The sequence below is a fragment of the Rosa rugosa genome, chromosome 1 (genome assembly GCF_958449725.1).
Source record: "Rosa rugosa chromosome 1, drRosRugo1.1, whole genome shotgun sequence".
Classification (NCBI taxonomy): domain Eukaryota; kingdom Viridiplantae; phylum Streptophyta; class Magnoliopsida; order Rosales; family Rosaceae; genus Rosa; species Rosa rugosa.
The window spans coordinates 16,113,006-16,128,857 of NC_084820.1; the positions used below are offsets into that span (position 1 = coordinate 16,113,006).

The 15,852-nt window shown below is 45.0% G+C and overlaps 1 protein-coding gene and 1 pseudogene across 1 annotated transcript; both read right to left on the minus strand.

Annotated features, from left to right (window-relative positions):
- Positions 1-821: 821 nt before the first annotated feature.
- On the minus strand, positions 822-9,442 carry LOC133713487 (uncharacterized acetyltransferase At3g50280-like; annotated as a pseudogene).
- Positions 9,443-10,519: 1,077 nt separating this feature from the next.
- LOC133727389 (uncharacterized acetyltransferase At3g50280-like) lies at positions 10,520-11,996 on the minus strand. The gene has a single exon (XM_062154978.1). It carries the CDS (start codon positions 11,962-11,964, stop codon positions 10,612-10,614), a length of 1,353 nt encoding a protein of 450 aa, XP_062010962.1. The 5' UTR covers positions 11,965-11,996; the 3' UTR covers positions 10,520-10,611.
- Between the last annotated feature and the right edge of the window lie 3,856 nt (positions 11,997-15,852).

A 15,852-nucleotide genomic window follows, 5' to 3' on the forward strand; every position in this document is an offset into this window, starting at 1 on the left:
GTCCTTCAGGTTCTCGATCAGCTTGGGCGCCCCCTGGCAGCGACTCAAGTTCACCTGCCCTCTATAACCTTGGCGCTTCACATACACCAGCTCGTAGAAGTGTAGCACCTCCGCCACAGTTGGTCCCTCGCAGCCAGACAAGCGCCATAACGAGTTCAGCGCCATCATCAACCGCCACATGTTGGGGCAGATCTGCCCAAAGGCAAGGCCAAACTCACACACCAGGATTTGGAGATTTGGCAGTAGCGAGAATGTCACTCCTTGGCGGAAGATCGCCTCGTGCACGGCGGCAAACCCCGCTGGAAGAATCGAGGCCTTCTCGTCCATCGTCGGCGGACGCAACTTAACCACGCCTGGCAACCGAAACATCCGCTTCAACCGGTTGACGGCGGCAACAGTCATCCGTCCTCCCTCCTCGTCAACAAGGGTGCCGTCGGGAAGGACCCAAGCTGACTCGGTATCCTCCCCTGCCACCTCTCCCCCGTCAGTGGAGCCACTGGCAGCGCTATTACTTGCTAGCCGCTCATCACACCTATTTTGGGCAGCTGCAGCCTCCCCTGTCCTAAAACTCTTTGGACGCGAAGCACGACCCATAGCTACTTCTCAGGGTATGTTTTGTAGCGGCTCAACCTCTAGCGGTTCTGGCAAGGAGGTTCTTGTACGGGCAGACGGACACAACGAGTCAATAAAAGTTCTATCTGCCACGCTGAACGACACGTCAGACCCGGAATCCTCACTGCTCGAAATCTCTACGACGTTAGCCATCCCAAACCCTAAAACCCAAATCAGTCAGTTCACACAAGATCTAACCTATCCCTATTTCAGTTATACCCAAGAACATCAAAAACAGTTACCTAGAAAATGCCAAAACAAGAACAAGCACACACTCAACCCAGATTTGACCATCTAGAAAATTCCTAAACCCCAATTCTCTATCAAACAACACAACCCATCCCCAAGACTCAATCTACACCCTCAGAATACATCGGGGAAGGGCAGATCACACCAAAAAAACACAAAACCCAGAAACTGGCTAGTGCAAAAAATCCAATAAATCAGCAAGGGGATTCAGGATACCAACCTCAAAGGTGAAAACTCTGGTGTGACCGTGAACACTTGTCTTCGATGCAGAAAATCTTCGTCTTTCCAGGTATGATAACTCCACGAAGTCACAGCAGCCTCCTTCTCGACTCTCAGACGAACAGAGCTTGAAGACGACGAATAGAGTTTGAAGCTTTAGCAAAGTGTCAAATCTCGCTAAGTTCCCCCCTTTTATGTCAACATCAGAGAATTCTAAGTCGTCCGCCAAAAAACTACATCACGTACCAACCGTACACGTGTCCCACGTCTGCACTTACTCTCCGGATTAACCGAGGCGTCGCCTTGGTTACAAAATCCATAATTACTCACATTAATGACGAGAAGACGGGCATGCTAAAGAGACGCGCTTCAGCACGCTAACCTATTAGGTGCTGGCCACGTGTCGAACAACATCAGACGAAGCGTCTAATGGAAGTAACTGGTAAAGGGGAAGATCACCAAAGCGTCGAAGTTTCCGCTAAGCGAAACTCCGCTAGCGGAACTTCTCCCTTGTCACCTTCCAAGTGACGAAGTCTCCGCTAAGCGAAACTCCGCTAGCGGATCTTCTCCCTTGTCACCTTCCAAGTGACGAAGTCTTCCGCTAAGCGAAACTCCGCTAGCGGAACTTCTCCCTTGTCACCTTCCAAGTGATGAAGTCTCCGCTAAGCGAAACTCCGCTAGCGGATCTTCTCCCTTGTCACCTTCCAAGTGACGAAGTCTCCGCTAAGCGAAACTCCGCTAGCGGATCTTCTCACTTGTCACCTTCCAAGTGACGAAGTCTCCGCTAAGCGAAACTTTGCCAGCAGAACTTCTCCCTTGTCACCCGGCAAGCGGGACATCTTCCGCTACACGACGCACCGCTAGCGGAACTCCCTTTCCATCTCGCAGAATCCGTACTTTGCTGAGCACAACACCGCTCAATAAAATACCGCCAGGCACGTCTCCGCGACACTGCTTCCTGCTACAACTAGCGGGGGGATTTCCGCCAGCGGCGGATCTCGAGGCTACGCCTCACTCTGACAAAGACCGCCACGCGGTGTTACGGTCAGACCGTCCTTACGGGACACGGGGACTTGTCAACAGTCTATGACGGCCCTGACCAGCCACGTTGACCCTCGTCACTTGGGTGCTAAATATTGGGCTCGCTACCCAACACCCTCTGCTCCGTGCAGCTCCCCCTCAACAAACAATTTACCGACCATCCGAAGGTCCATCTTAGCCGGGGAGTGGGGGACTCCCTGGGGGGCCTAGCAGGGGCCCACCCGAAAGGGTATAAAGCGTTCGTTCAGTAAATCCATGGTTAACAACGCACTGACGCTAATTATGCTGTTGCAAGTCTAGCGGAAGTAACGCTTCAAACCGCTGAGCAACTCCCCAACCAAGATTGCCCTCCTTGACTGGGGACTTGGGGGACTTGTACCTACATGTGCATTTGCAAGCATAATTAGCTATAATGAGCCACGCTCATGGTATCGCCAGAGGTACCGACTCCCACCAAATGAGTGACCTACGGATACACAGCCAGGCGGGCTACCACCTGAGCCTTGGATTGCCCCCAGATCACGGTCGATGCGCTGCCATGCGCGGTGCCAAGATAGCATCAGAAGCTCCTGACGTTGGGAATTGAAGCACATCAGTCCCACATCGAAAACAAGGAGAAGATCAGCCTTCTCCTCATCTATAAAAGGTTCTCTCCTCTCTCCTCATTAATTACGCATTTACTACTCATTTATTGTTATGCTGTCTAGATGCATCGACTGACTTAGGCATCAGAGAAGTGAAGACCGCCCAACGCGGTCTCCCTCTAACACCCTGTCTTTCATTTGACAGCTAGCGAAGGTCACCAAGTCCTCAGAATAGCGGTCCACCCACCGGACCCGCGTTAAACGAAGGTTCGGCTACTGCCGGACTTTGAGCATTAACAGTATCTTAGCTTAGGTTCTAAGGGCACGCGGCACTGTAACGTACTCGATTTGATGAGGTGCAAATCGGGGCGTTACACAGTCTCCGGCGTACAAGGAAGCCCTGATGGAGGCAGCAAAAGCTATTACCGCTGCTAACCTAGAGTTGTTGAACAAGAAAGGCACCATTGACTGGGTCAAAGCGTCTCAGTCTGCCAGTACGTCGAGTCAGCCGCCCGTGTTGGCGAGTGGGCCTGTCGCTGATCAGACTGAGGGTGTATGCTCTGGCAGCGGCGAGAGTGACCATGGTCCGGCGAATGATGGTCAGCGGACTCCCCTGCCTACCCATTCTGAAGTCTCCCGTGCCAACTTAATGGCAGCGCACACTCGGCCGGATGGCACCATTGTGACGCCGAGTCCTACCGCTCATGGGTCTGACCAGACGAGCCGCATGGGCGCCCAACAGCCGCCGGTGAACAATGAAAAAGTTGCCACCGCTCCCAACAATCCCTGAAGCTTACTTACTCCTGCTCCTGTTGTTTTTTTTTTTTGTAATGCCGCTAAGGCTTCTTGCTTTTGTAACTTGACAATATTTTTGGGCGGGTAGTCCCGACCCTAGATATATAAAGTACTGTTATTTGCTTCTGAACTTTTTGCCAAGTGTGGGATTGTGTTTTTTTTTTTTTGAATGTTAAAATACCGCTAGAGTTTTGACTTAGGCTTTTTGTTAATCAATAAAACATTAAAGGAATTAAAATTGTTCCAAGTACACGATGTGGCGGACGTGGTCCACCGAATGTTGTTGGCGTTACTAGTTAACTTTTGTGCTGGACTTGGTGACAATGGTTTGAATAATTCCTCGTTTCATTGATAGCTGAGAGATCAAAGTTTAGAAAAGGGGGTTGTACCCGTTGCGTAGCTTCCCTTAGCTAAATATTGAACAAAAATTTAGCTAAGTCAAGATGCTCTTAGGTAGCGACATGACTATTTGTAATAATACCGAAGGTGTTCGGTATTTCAAGGGTGGGTCGTTGTAACGCCATCCTTGTCCATTAAGTAGAAGGTGCCGGGGCTAACGACTTCCACTATTTTGTATGGTCCTTCCCAAGTTGGGCGGAGTACCGTTGGCGGTGGAATAACTTCCTTCATTACCCAGTCCCCCAGTTGGAGGTTCTGGGCTTTGACTCTGGCGTTGTAGAAACGCGATACCCGTTGCTTGTTTTTCAAGTTGTGCAAATGGGCCTTGTGGCGTTTCTCCTCGAGGAGGTCCTTGTCGAGGTTGACGCCCACGCCGTTGGTCTCAGAGCAGTAGCCCTCGACCCAAGCGGTATGTTGGGTGACCTCAATGGGTAAGACGACCTCAGTTTGGAACATCATACAAAATGGTGTTTCACCGGTGGAGGAAATTGGGGTAGTCCTGATGGCCCACAGAACTTCCGGGAGCTTCTCCGCCCATAAACCCTTGGAGTCGTCGAGTTTCTTTTTTAGCAGCTTCTTGATTATCTTGTTTGCTGCTTCGAATTGGCCGTTGGTTTGGGGGTGAGCGACATATGCAAAACTCATCTCGGTGCCCAGGTTAGCGGTGAAAGATATGAGTTCCTTGTTGTTGAAATGTGTGCCGTTGTCTGTGATGATTGTGTGGGGGACACCGTAGCGGCAATAGATGTTCTTCCAGAGGAAGTGAGTTACCTTGGCGGTAGTTATTGCCGTCAGCGGTTCTGCCTCTATCCATTTGCTGTTGTAGTCTATGGCAACAATGATGTATTTGAACTGGCCCTTGGCGGTTGGAAATTTTCCAAGCAAATCCAATCCCCATATGGAGTGGATCCATGGGCCAATGATGATTAACAGGGGTTCCGCCGGGGCATGGGGGAGGTCAGCGTATTGTTGACATTTGTGGCAAGACCTTGACACCCTTTTGGCATCGTTGCCAAGCGTGGGCCAGAAGTAGCCTTGTCACATTGTGCGATTGGCCAGAGATCTGGCGCCCGAGTTGTTCCCACATTCTCCGGCGTGTATCATGGCAAGAACAACTTTTCCCTCCTCTGGGGTCAGACACTGGAGGTTGGGGTGAGTGAGCCCCTAGCGGTAAAGCTTGCCATTCTGGATGTTATAACGGGTTGCTCTCCGCTTAAGTTGTCTCGTTTCGACCTTGTCTGCCGGCAGCGTTCCATTGAGCTTGTACTCGATGATTTCATCCATCCAGCTGGGATTGACCTCAATGTTGAAAATTTCCGCTAGGGTTTTTGTGATGCTTGGCTTGTCAAGGCATTCCACCCTTGTGTCTGCTGGACTTTGGTGTGGTTGAGCGGTTGCTAGTCTTACCAGTGAATCAGCCTTGGCGTTCTTTTTCCTGGGGATCTGTGTGATGGTGTGAAATTTGAATTTTTTTAGAAGCGTCTTGACGTACCCCAAGTATGCCGCTAACTGTTGGTCCTTGGCCTGGAAATTGTCGTTGACCTGGTTAACGACTAGCTGGGAGTCGCTGAATATGTTGACGCTGTCAGCCCCTGAGTCGATGGCGAGGAGTAGGCCTGCGATGAGCGCTTCATACTCCGCCATGTTGTTTGAGGCTTTGAAATTGAATTTTAACGCGTATTCCACGTTTAGTCCCCCTGGTCCTGTCAAGATGACGCCGGCGCCACAGGCCTTGGCGCAGGCGGAGCTGTCTACATGGAGGTTCCAGCCTGACTGCTGCTGGGGGGCTGGATCTTCAGCGGTTACCATTTTTATGTTGGCTTCCGCCCTCAGGTTGGGTTCATCCTGACTCTCGGTGAGCTCAGCGATGAAATCTGCCATCGCCTGGCCTTTCATGGCGGTCTTTGGCTTGTAGTCAATGTCGAACTCGCTGAGCTCGATGGCCCATTTGTTGAGGCGCCCGGAGTGCTCAGGGTTCTGCATTACTTGCCTCAGTGGCTGATTTGTTAAGACATGAATTGTGTGGGCCTGGAAGTATTGGCGGAGGTGTCTAGCGGCGACAATAAGTGCGAGAGCGAGCTGCTCCAGGGGGGTATACCTTGTCTCCACCCCGTTCATGCCTCTGCCGGCGTAGAATACTGGGAGCTCTTCCTGGCCTTCCGGTCGTACAACGGCGCGGGGATACCGCTAGGTATATGTACAGTATCTCACCCTATACAAAAATGGAAAGAAGTGGGACCGCTGCTAAGTACTCCTTCAAGCTCTGGAACGCCGCCTCACAGTCTGGGGTCCAGTCAATTTCTTTCTTGTGGGTCCTCTTTAGAACTTTGAAAAATAGGAGGCATCTGTCAGTGAGTCTGGAGATGAACCGAGAAAGGGCGGTTAGCTTGCCCTGTAGGCTCTGAACGTGCACCTTCCATTCTAGGGACTTTATGTTGAGGATGGCTTGCACCTTGTTAGGGTTGGCCTTTATGCCTCGTTCACTGACGATGTAGCCCAGAAATTTGCTAGCGGTGACGCCAAAGAAACATTTTTCTGGGTTGAGGCACATACCATAGGCCAAGAGAATGGCGAACATGATGCGGAGGTTTGCCACGTGTCCGTTGGCCTTGATGTTTTTGACCAACATGTCGTCCACATATACCTCTATTATTTTGCCAAGGTGTTCCGCGAACATGGCGTTCATCAGCCGCTGGTATGTTGCTCCAGCGTTCTTCAAACTGAAAGGCATGACATTGTAACAGTATAGGCCCTTTTCGGTTGTGAAGGTGGTGCACTCCTGGTCGCCGGGGTGCATCTTGATTTGATTGTATCCTGAGAAGGCGTCCATCATGCTGAGCAACTCATGTCCCGCTGTAGCGTCAACCAATTGGTCGATGCGGGGTAGCGGGAAACTATCTTTGGGGCATGCCTTGTTAAGACCCTTGAAGTCTACACACATCCGCCACTTTCCGCTAGGCTTCTTAACCATGACCAGGTTGGAAATCCACTGAGGATAATTGACCTGGCGGATGAACCCAATGCCCTGGAGCTTGGCGACCTCTTCCCCTATTGCACGATATCTTTCTTCATCGAAGGCCCTTTGCCGCTGCTTAACAGGATAAAAGGATGGTTTGATGCTCAACTTGTGGGCGATGATCTCAGGGGAGATGCCCGGCATATCAGCGTAGGACCATGCAATTACGGCAGCGTTGTCTTGTAGAAATTGAGTGAGTTCTGCCGCTATCTCTGAGCTTAGCTGAGCACCGATACGGACTGTCCGCTCAGGGTGCTCGTCGGAGATGCTGATAACCTTCAAGGATGATTCCTAGTTGATAGGCTCTTTCTTTACATATTTCTCCTCGTCATCCCTAGGATTTTCAAAAATATTTGTCGACGGTGCATGGTTTCCTATTGTTAGGATCTCATGGCGGCCCGTTGACTGAGTCACAGTTGTTGAATAGCACTCTCGTGCCAGTTGTTGACTTCCCTTCACGCAGCCTGTCCCATTAGGTGTAGGGAACTTCATGAGAAACATATATCCGGCTATGATACACTTGAGTTTGTAAGTAGACTTAAACATAACCCCTAAGTGGGCATTTCCGAGATATTCCTTTGGCAATGGTGGCTTCAATCTTTGCCTCAATCCTACAACAACCATATATGTAGTCTCTTCATCAGGGTTGAGGTCATGGTTGCTACGTGTTATGGCTCGCCAAAGATGAGCCATTAGTGCTTGAAGCGACGAGATGACATTATTGGTGCCCATCTCGGCATTGGCCTTTGCTTTGAGCTCGGCTATTTTTTCTTTGGGAAAATGAAATGCTACCGTTTGTAAAAAATGATCTGTAGATGGTTCAATTATTTTCTTACCCTTGATTATTTCACTGTAAGAAAAGGGTAGACGAATTGGGAGATCAGTTATGCCATCACAAAACTCCCTACCACAAACAGGAAGTGGTACTCGAGAGATTTGATCCGAACCAATACGAGAGATTTCAGACCAAGTATTAAAGAAATGCCAGAAAGAGGTACCATCTATAACCGCATGGTTTGAGCTGCAACTGATGAAGATGCCATCGACGAGATCAGTGACTTGTGCCGCAAGCAATGGTTTTGAAATCCCTTCATACCGAATTCACGGGAACAAGATTGTGGATGATGTTATTGAAAATACAAGGACAGAATATGTTTTTCTGGAAAATGGGGATTGCAGTGCACTGATCAATCCTTACTGGACAGCAGAAACCAAAATGACAAAAAGAACACCAGATTTTGGTTACGCAGTGAAAACCTCAAGTATGAGATTAAAAACACTGCGGGGCTCTAACTCTTGAGAACCCAAAATAAAGATCATCATATTGAAAATGATATGTTCTTTTACAAACTTTGAATAGCACTAGCTCGGCTATAAGATTCACACAAAATCTAATACAAAGTTTGTCTTCCTTCTTGAACTCCTTCACTTGAACAATCTTCAAATCTCAAGCTTCTTTCTTCACCGTCTCTCTACTGATCTCAAGAGAGTTTTATGCATATGAGAACACAATCAATGACACTTATTCATGGACCAAGTGCATGACTCTTTGTGAAGACTCAAGTTCAAAACCAAACTCACAAGCAAGACTCTATCACAAATTCTTGCGTCCTTCCCCTCACCCTCTTGACCGTGTATAATACTCAATATGTATTCAACTGACGGCAACCAACACCCTACAAAAAGATTTTACCCTAATACATATTAATTAGGAAAGAAACTTCCCTTATATGAACTCCACAAATCTTAAGGGAAATCAATTAGGAATAGGCACGGCCTAAAAAACCCTAGGACATCAATACTATGATTTTAACCATCAGAAGACCTTTTAAAAACGTAAAAACATAAAATCAAAAACCTACTTTCCAAAATCGGACTCCACAAAAAACTGACTGCAGACTCGGGGATTGCAACACCTGTTGCAATCCCGTGCTTATGCAAATGCATTTACCTGTTTTCCTGAGATCAGTAAAGAGTCTTCAAGCTTTGTATGGGAATGTCAATACGACATGTACAAGAATTGTACCTACAGTTATCAGGAATGCAAGCAGGGTTGAGTAAATCGTCCATGGTGACGCAATCACTAGCTGCGTGGACAAATTGAGCTCCGGAGCCATTGCAGTCGATAGAAATACAAGTTACCTTGTCTTCAACTTCAGTCACGGCTAAGCGGCCAGCAAGTGGGTAGAAAATATCCAAAGTGCGAGAAAGGGAGGCTTTTAGGTGCTGTATCAAGCTGTGGTTTACTTCTTGATCTGCTGATTTGTGAAAGAGTAGCCCCTTCTGGTTGTAGCTATAGTTGATGAATCGCAGATCCCATGGAGTTAACTCGATTCTTCGGTGAGCCAACTCATCAATATTAGTGCTTATTGGTCGGATAGTGCTCGTTGAGATGTGCTGGATCCGAGTCATTCTGTCCCTCTATTTGGACAAACACCTTGATGAATAATGAACATGGAGATAGAAGCTAGACTTTAGATCTGGTATTATGCATAGTGGGTTAGTTAATTAATATCTGGGTGGCTCGATGGATGCTTATACAAGTATGCAATATAATGATTAGCTATAACAACTAATAAACGACTCCGGGAACTCAGTTATATAAGTGATTTATGTCACTAAACCAAGTTATGTTGGGCCTGAAATTCAAACCCACTTTTGTATGTAATAGCTATGATTAACTCATCATTGTGAATTCTCGGTTGGATGGTACTCGTAGACATTCAAATCCGAGTCATTTTTGCTCAATTGACTGGACAAAACAGAGCTAAATGTTGAAGGCTTGAGAAACGTAATGGCTATATGAGGTGATAGAAAGCATTTTTCATTTGTCTCAAATTGTGCTCACCAATTAATATACCAAAGCAACTTCTATTATTAAATTGAAGACTTTGGCGGAGCATTTGAAAGGCCATTTTATGATGACTCCGGTGGAGTGTCGAAAACAATAGTCTGTTTACTTAATCTTTTTTTTTTCTTTGGAAAGAGTGGTGATACCACCACCGATCGTCATGCAATATCACATCGGATTAAAGCACAAATAATCTAGGTCTTAACAAATCCCATTGGAGTTACCTCCAAATCTAGGCAACGGGGCTATGGAATAGGAACTAACGTAGCCAAGGGAAATATTTTTAAAATTGAATGTCACATGCACAAGGTTTACTGAACACTATTTACATAAATATTAAACCCCAATTAACTTCTTTTTTTTTTTATCGGGAGTGAAGTAGCAAGTCACTTCAGTTACATTAACGAGTTAGTAACGCACTCACTCAATCAGTATTCGGACCGAGGTTCACGAGAGTATCCCAGCAAAACCAGATTAATCTCCCGCCACATGCACACGAAATCGAAGGCCTCTCAAACCTACTAGCTAGTCACAAACTGATGGGAGTTAGAACTCGAACTTTAGACATGGGGATTTCATATTAGGCAGCTCGATTTGATATATATATATTTTTTTATGTTCAACCCCAGCTGACTTGAAAACATTAAAAAAAAAAATGCCAAGTCCACAATAATTATTTGCTAAATTTGCTTACCAACTAATGAATAACTTTTCAGAACAAGCCATGATTTCTTTCTACTTTTTAAAGAAGAAAAGACATAATATTATTCAGATCAACAAAAATTTGTTTATCAAATTTGGATACCCTAACAATCAATAAGAACCAAAGAAGGAGAATAAAAAAGTCACTTGGTCACACTCTCCATGAACTCTGCATCGTCCGCCAGAGCTTGCAGTGTCTCGCACGAAAGGCAAGCTTCAAACTCAATACTTCCTTCCTCAGCCCCGGGAAACACCGTCAACTTCCCATCATACTTGTTCCCTGCGCCACTTCTCACCGCCACTGGCCTTCCCCAACCAAAATCATTACCATACACGTTAAACCTTGGCGAGCTTCCTGTCAACAATATCCTATTTGCGATGCCACGAACTCTTGTCAGTTGCGGACTTTCCATCCAATCCTCCAAGAACTTCTTCACTTCTTGCTCCGTCTGCGAAGCAACCATCCTGTTCATTTCCCAAGCCGCCCACCCTAGCCCTTGCTCAACCAGATTGCCTACCGTGGACTTTACTACCCCAAATAGAACGGCGTTTCCGAGATATTGGTCTGGCAATGGCGGCTTCAATCTCTGCCTCATCCCTATTAAGACCTTGTACTTGGTCTCTTGGTCAGTGCTGGAACTGAGACATTCAGTTCGGGCTATGCACAACCAAAGATGACCCAAGAGTGCTTGAAGGGATGAGATCTTACTGGTCCCCATTTGGGAATTTGCTTTTGCTTTGATTGTGGCAATTTTTTCTTTAGAAAAAAGGAACACTCTTTGTTGAAGGAGAACTGGTGGCAAAGATGAACTACTCTTTCCTGCAGGGATTTGGTCCCGAAAGTGAGGGATGCGAACCGGGAGATCAATGATGCCATCAAGAAATTGACGGCTGAAAATCGGCACTGGCTGCGATGTTTTCCCACAACGAGAGATTTCGGACCAATAATTGAAGAAGTTCCAGAACGACGTCCCGTCAACAACTGAGTGATTCATACTAAGACCAATGAAAATGCCATCAGCAAGCTCTGTTACTTGCACTGCAAGCAACGGGTTGGACGTGCCTTGGTAGTTCAAAACACCATTCAACGGAAAGAATGAGTAAAGAATGTCGTCGGGAACCAAAATAGGGTCGAGGACATCCGCCACCGTAACACCATCCGCGGCTGCATGGACAAATTCAGCTCCGACGCCGTTGCAGTCAACGGAAAAAGAGGTGGTGCTGTCTTGATCATTTTCGGTTATGGCAAGACGGCCGGCAAGGGGATAAAAGATGTCCAATGAGCGCGAGAAGGAGGCTTTTAGATTCTCGATCAAGCTCTTGTTGGGATCTTTTGTGTAATCGGATTGAGGTTTGTGGAAGAGAATGCCCTTTTGGATGTAATCTACAACAATGAGTTGCAGATCACAAGGAGTTAACTCAATTCTACCAGTAGACTGATCAATTTGGCTCGAAGGTTGAACAGTAGTGGTAGAGATAAAGCGAATGTGCCCCATGTTTGGTATCTGTGGCAAGACAGAGACTTAAATTGTTGCAACTTATAGATTGTAAGTCAGGGTTCTGGCCTTCCTTTTCTTAATTTACAAGTTTATTAATAAATATTTCCTAAAAGTAAATAAATACTTATAGATCGGAAGCTGCATATAATATTGCAACTTGCTAGAAGATTTTATATGGAGAATCTCAATGAGTTCAAATTGTTGACCAAGAATTAGACATCACAATACATATAGAATTATAGATAGAGAGCTGGGATTTCTGCTTGATGGCTCTGTATTATTTACTACATATATGATATGTATCTGGCAATTATTAGGATCAGGACTTCATGACTATGAGGATGATGGCTTCGATCTGGCATCAATTATTGAATCGCCTATCAAATGCGGAATCAATCTATCAATAATTGTGTATTATAATGATACTGGTCTGTAAACTTCCGTACCGGGAAATCCTTCTTGGATGTGAGCAGCCAAGCTCGTGCATATGTATGGGGAAGACATATATATATATATATATATATATATATAGTCTTTCAAGTGAGGGATCTCTGTTTTGGTCAATTTAAGGAATTGATTATTTGACTAATTTTTCGATCACTTATCAACATTTCCACCACTTAGTTGTTAGGTCTATAATTTATATGAGTATATCAATTCTGTAAATTTTCAGCTAAATTGATAATCCTTAAAGCGTTCAAAACTGTGATTTACCATTATAAACATGAACGATTTAGGTTTGACAGATTTAGTTCATCCATTGATTTATTTAGTTTGATACCTTAACAGTCACCAATTTGGCTGAAAATCTGTTTGATACCTTTGTTAACAAGGTCAAAGTCAACAACGTGAAGGTCATGCTTCCGTCTACAATCAACGAATAAGGTGGTGTCCAGCTGTAATGCATGTAGTGGTAGCTCAGTGATGTGTTGCTTACGTACTCTTACAGTCTGTAATTCACTGTAGTAACTAGGTGTTTCTTTCTTCTAATTCCAGTTGCTATAAATACTAGTGGGTTGTAATAATTTTCAATTGCGACTTCATTAATTGAAAAATACTCTCAGATATTTTGTCTGAAGCTCTCTTTCTCTCTCTATAAGTACATCTTCTTCTTCGAGCTTTGCATTCATGGCGGTCATGTTATCAACCTTAACAGTCACCAATTTGACTGAAAATTTGTAGAAGTGATATACTCATATAGACCTAACAACTAACCAATTTGGTTTAGTTGTTAGGTCTATAATCTATATGAGTAGATCAATTCTGCAAATTTTCAGCCAAATTGATAATCCTTAAGGTGTTCAAAACTGTGATATACCATTATAAACATGAACGGTTTAGGTTTGACAGATTTGGTTCGTCCATTGATTTATCTAGTTTGATACCTTAACAGTCACCAATTTGGCTGAAAATTTGTAGAAGTGATCTACTCATATAGACCTAACAACTGAATGGTGGAGATGTTGATAAATGATCAAAAAGTTGGTCAAATAATCAATAATTTAAAATGACAAAAAAGAAGAAGATCCCTTAATGGAAGGATTGCCAGAGATGGGGTAAGGCCGGTCTGCTTCACTCTTCAAAGTGTGAGGAGCAGGCAGGGAATTGCTCATTGGCACTAAAAATAAATGAAAAATGACAACAGATATCGAATTAAAAATCAAAAGACGTTCATTCAATTGTGGCTGCAGAGTATCGACTATGGTGGTGTAGTGGGATACAGTTGCACCGTTCTATATATATGTTATAGCTATCAGCCTAGCAGTCTGCCAGAGATGGGGTAAGGTATGCTTCACTCTTCAAGGTGTGAGGAGCAGGCAGGGAATAGCACATTGGCAAAAAATAAATGAAAGCTGACAACAGATACCGAACTAAAAATCAAAAGACGTTCTTACAATTGTGTCTGCAGAGTATCGAACGTGGTGGTGTAGTGGGATATAGTTGCACCGATTTATTATTGAAACTTTGAATTCAAACGGGTGTGTAATCATTGTGATGGCTGGAAAGTAATTGGTCTCGCTGCCTTGCAGTTAATTTTCGAACCTCGATGGGTCCGAATCATAAGGTACTCGCCTCAATCACATTTTTTGTCGACCTCTTAAGAATTTGTGAAGAAGAACGCAACCACCGTTCAATTTTTTTAAATGGGAAAGTTCTTAAAGAGAGTTGGAAGACCTTATTATGAGTTACGATGAGCTCGTACCCATCTTATACTTATTCAGAGACCAAATACTCCAATGCCATCAGACTTCTTTCCTTAATTAGTGGAGACATGCAGTCTTACCGTACTAAAATTACTTCAACATTGTCGGCCATCAAAACCAAACGATCGACTAAAAAGAAATTAAGAGAGACAAAATCACGTACCGAACAATTAATGGAAGCAAAGCTGGCTAGTTAAAGATCTAGATCACATCGCTAACAAAATGAAGTAATATGCACACTCTCTTTTCACATGACTTTTTAAGAAATTCACTCTCAAACAACTACAAGTGGTCGAGTTGGTAAAAGCTTCCAGGTGTGGAACCATCACACTCGGGTTCAAATCTCACCGACGCGATTGGAGTTTATTCTTGGTGGCCAGGAAGGAGGAAGGGCTTTGACATGACCATCCGCTCACGGATTAGTCTCTGGGTTGAGGAAGCCTTTAAGGATACCATGTGATCTCGACAAAAAAAAATTAAAAATTTCACTCAGTCTCTGGATCTAGGAAGCCTTTAAGGATACCATGCGATCTCGACAAAAAAAAAAAAATTAAAAATTTCACTCTCAATAAAAAATGACTTACGCAGCTAAGTGGAGAGAAAAATCCTAGCTAAGAAAGAAAACACAAAGTAAGAGTCTTCCTTGTCCGGCGGCAAGCCCTTGCGGTGTCGTCATCGGACGGGCCAGAAGAGACTTGTTATCCGTTAGAAGGTGACCCAGATGAAGTAGAGGTTGCAGGGCGAGGGCATTACAAACCAAGGCGCCTGGAGGTTTCAACGGCAAAAGGCAGTGGTGGGAAGATAACACGAAGTCGGGGCCGATGTTCTCTTGCCCTAGGGAGAAGTGCGAAGGGCTTGGCAGGTGTGTCGAGGTTCTGTTACAGGCTCTGAGGTCGCCAGATGGTGACGACCGCGTGGTGGTAGAGCCGCGATTCACTGTGTGGAGATCAAATCGGTTGATCCCGATCTGATTTGGGTGTCTTGGCTCCGATCTAAGGAAGGGTGATACAGCTAACTGGCGTGAGGTGGGTGGTGGTGGCACAGGCAGGTTGGAGGCATTTTGGTCTCTATAATATGCTATGGAGGCTTGGGCCTGATAAGTTTTGGGTCTGGGCTTTGGCTCCAGATCCTTTTGTTTGATTGTTTTTTACTTTTAATTAAACATGGCTCTACGCCAATAATAAGTCCTTACCACTTATTGGTAGGGCGACGTGGGTTTTGTCCCGATATGCACACTTAGTGTGCATTGTCTGGCCTAGCGAGGCGGTGAGCTATTTGCTTGATCAAATGGACACAACCTCCTAGTAGCAGGATGAAATTGAGCGTCGCCAGATTTTTTTCCGTGCGGCAACATAGTAGGAAATCTGTGCTATTTGTAATGATACTTTTTAATGATAGAGTTATCTTTCCGGTATGTCACCGCTATGTTAAAACAAATAGAGTAGTCACTCGTGCACTCTTTTCTAATTAGTGTTTGTATTTTTTGTGAAGAGTCTTGGTATTATTTCAGGATATTCTTTTTATGCTTATTGTAATTTGAAATTCAGGCTCTACGTCCTTCCCCCCCTCAATATTCTACAATTTCATTAATTAAGGATTGAGGGCAGCCGTACCAACCCCCTTTCAAAAAAAAAATTATATATATATATATATTAATCACACACACTTTTATGTTCTAATT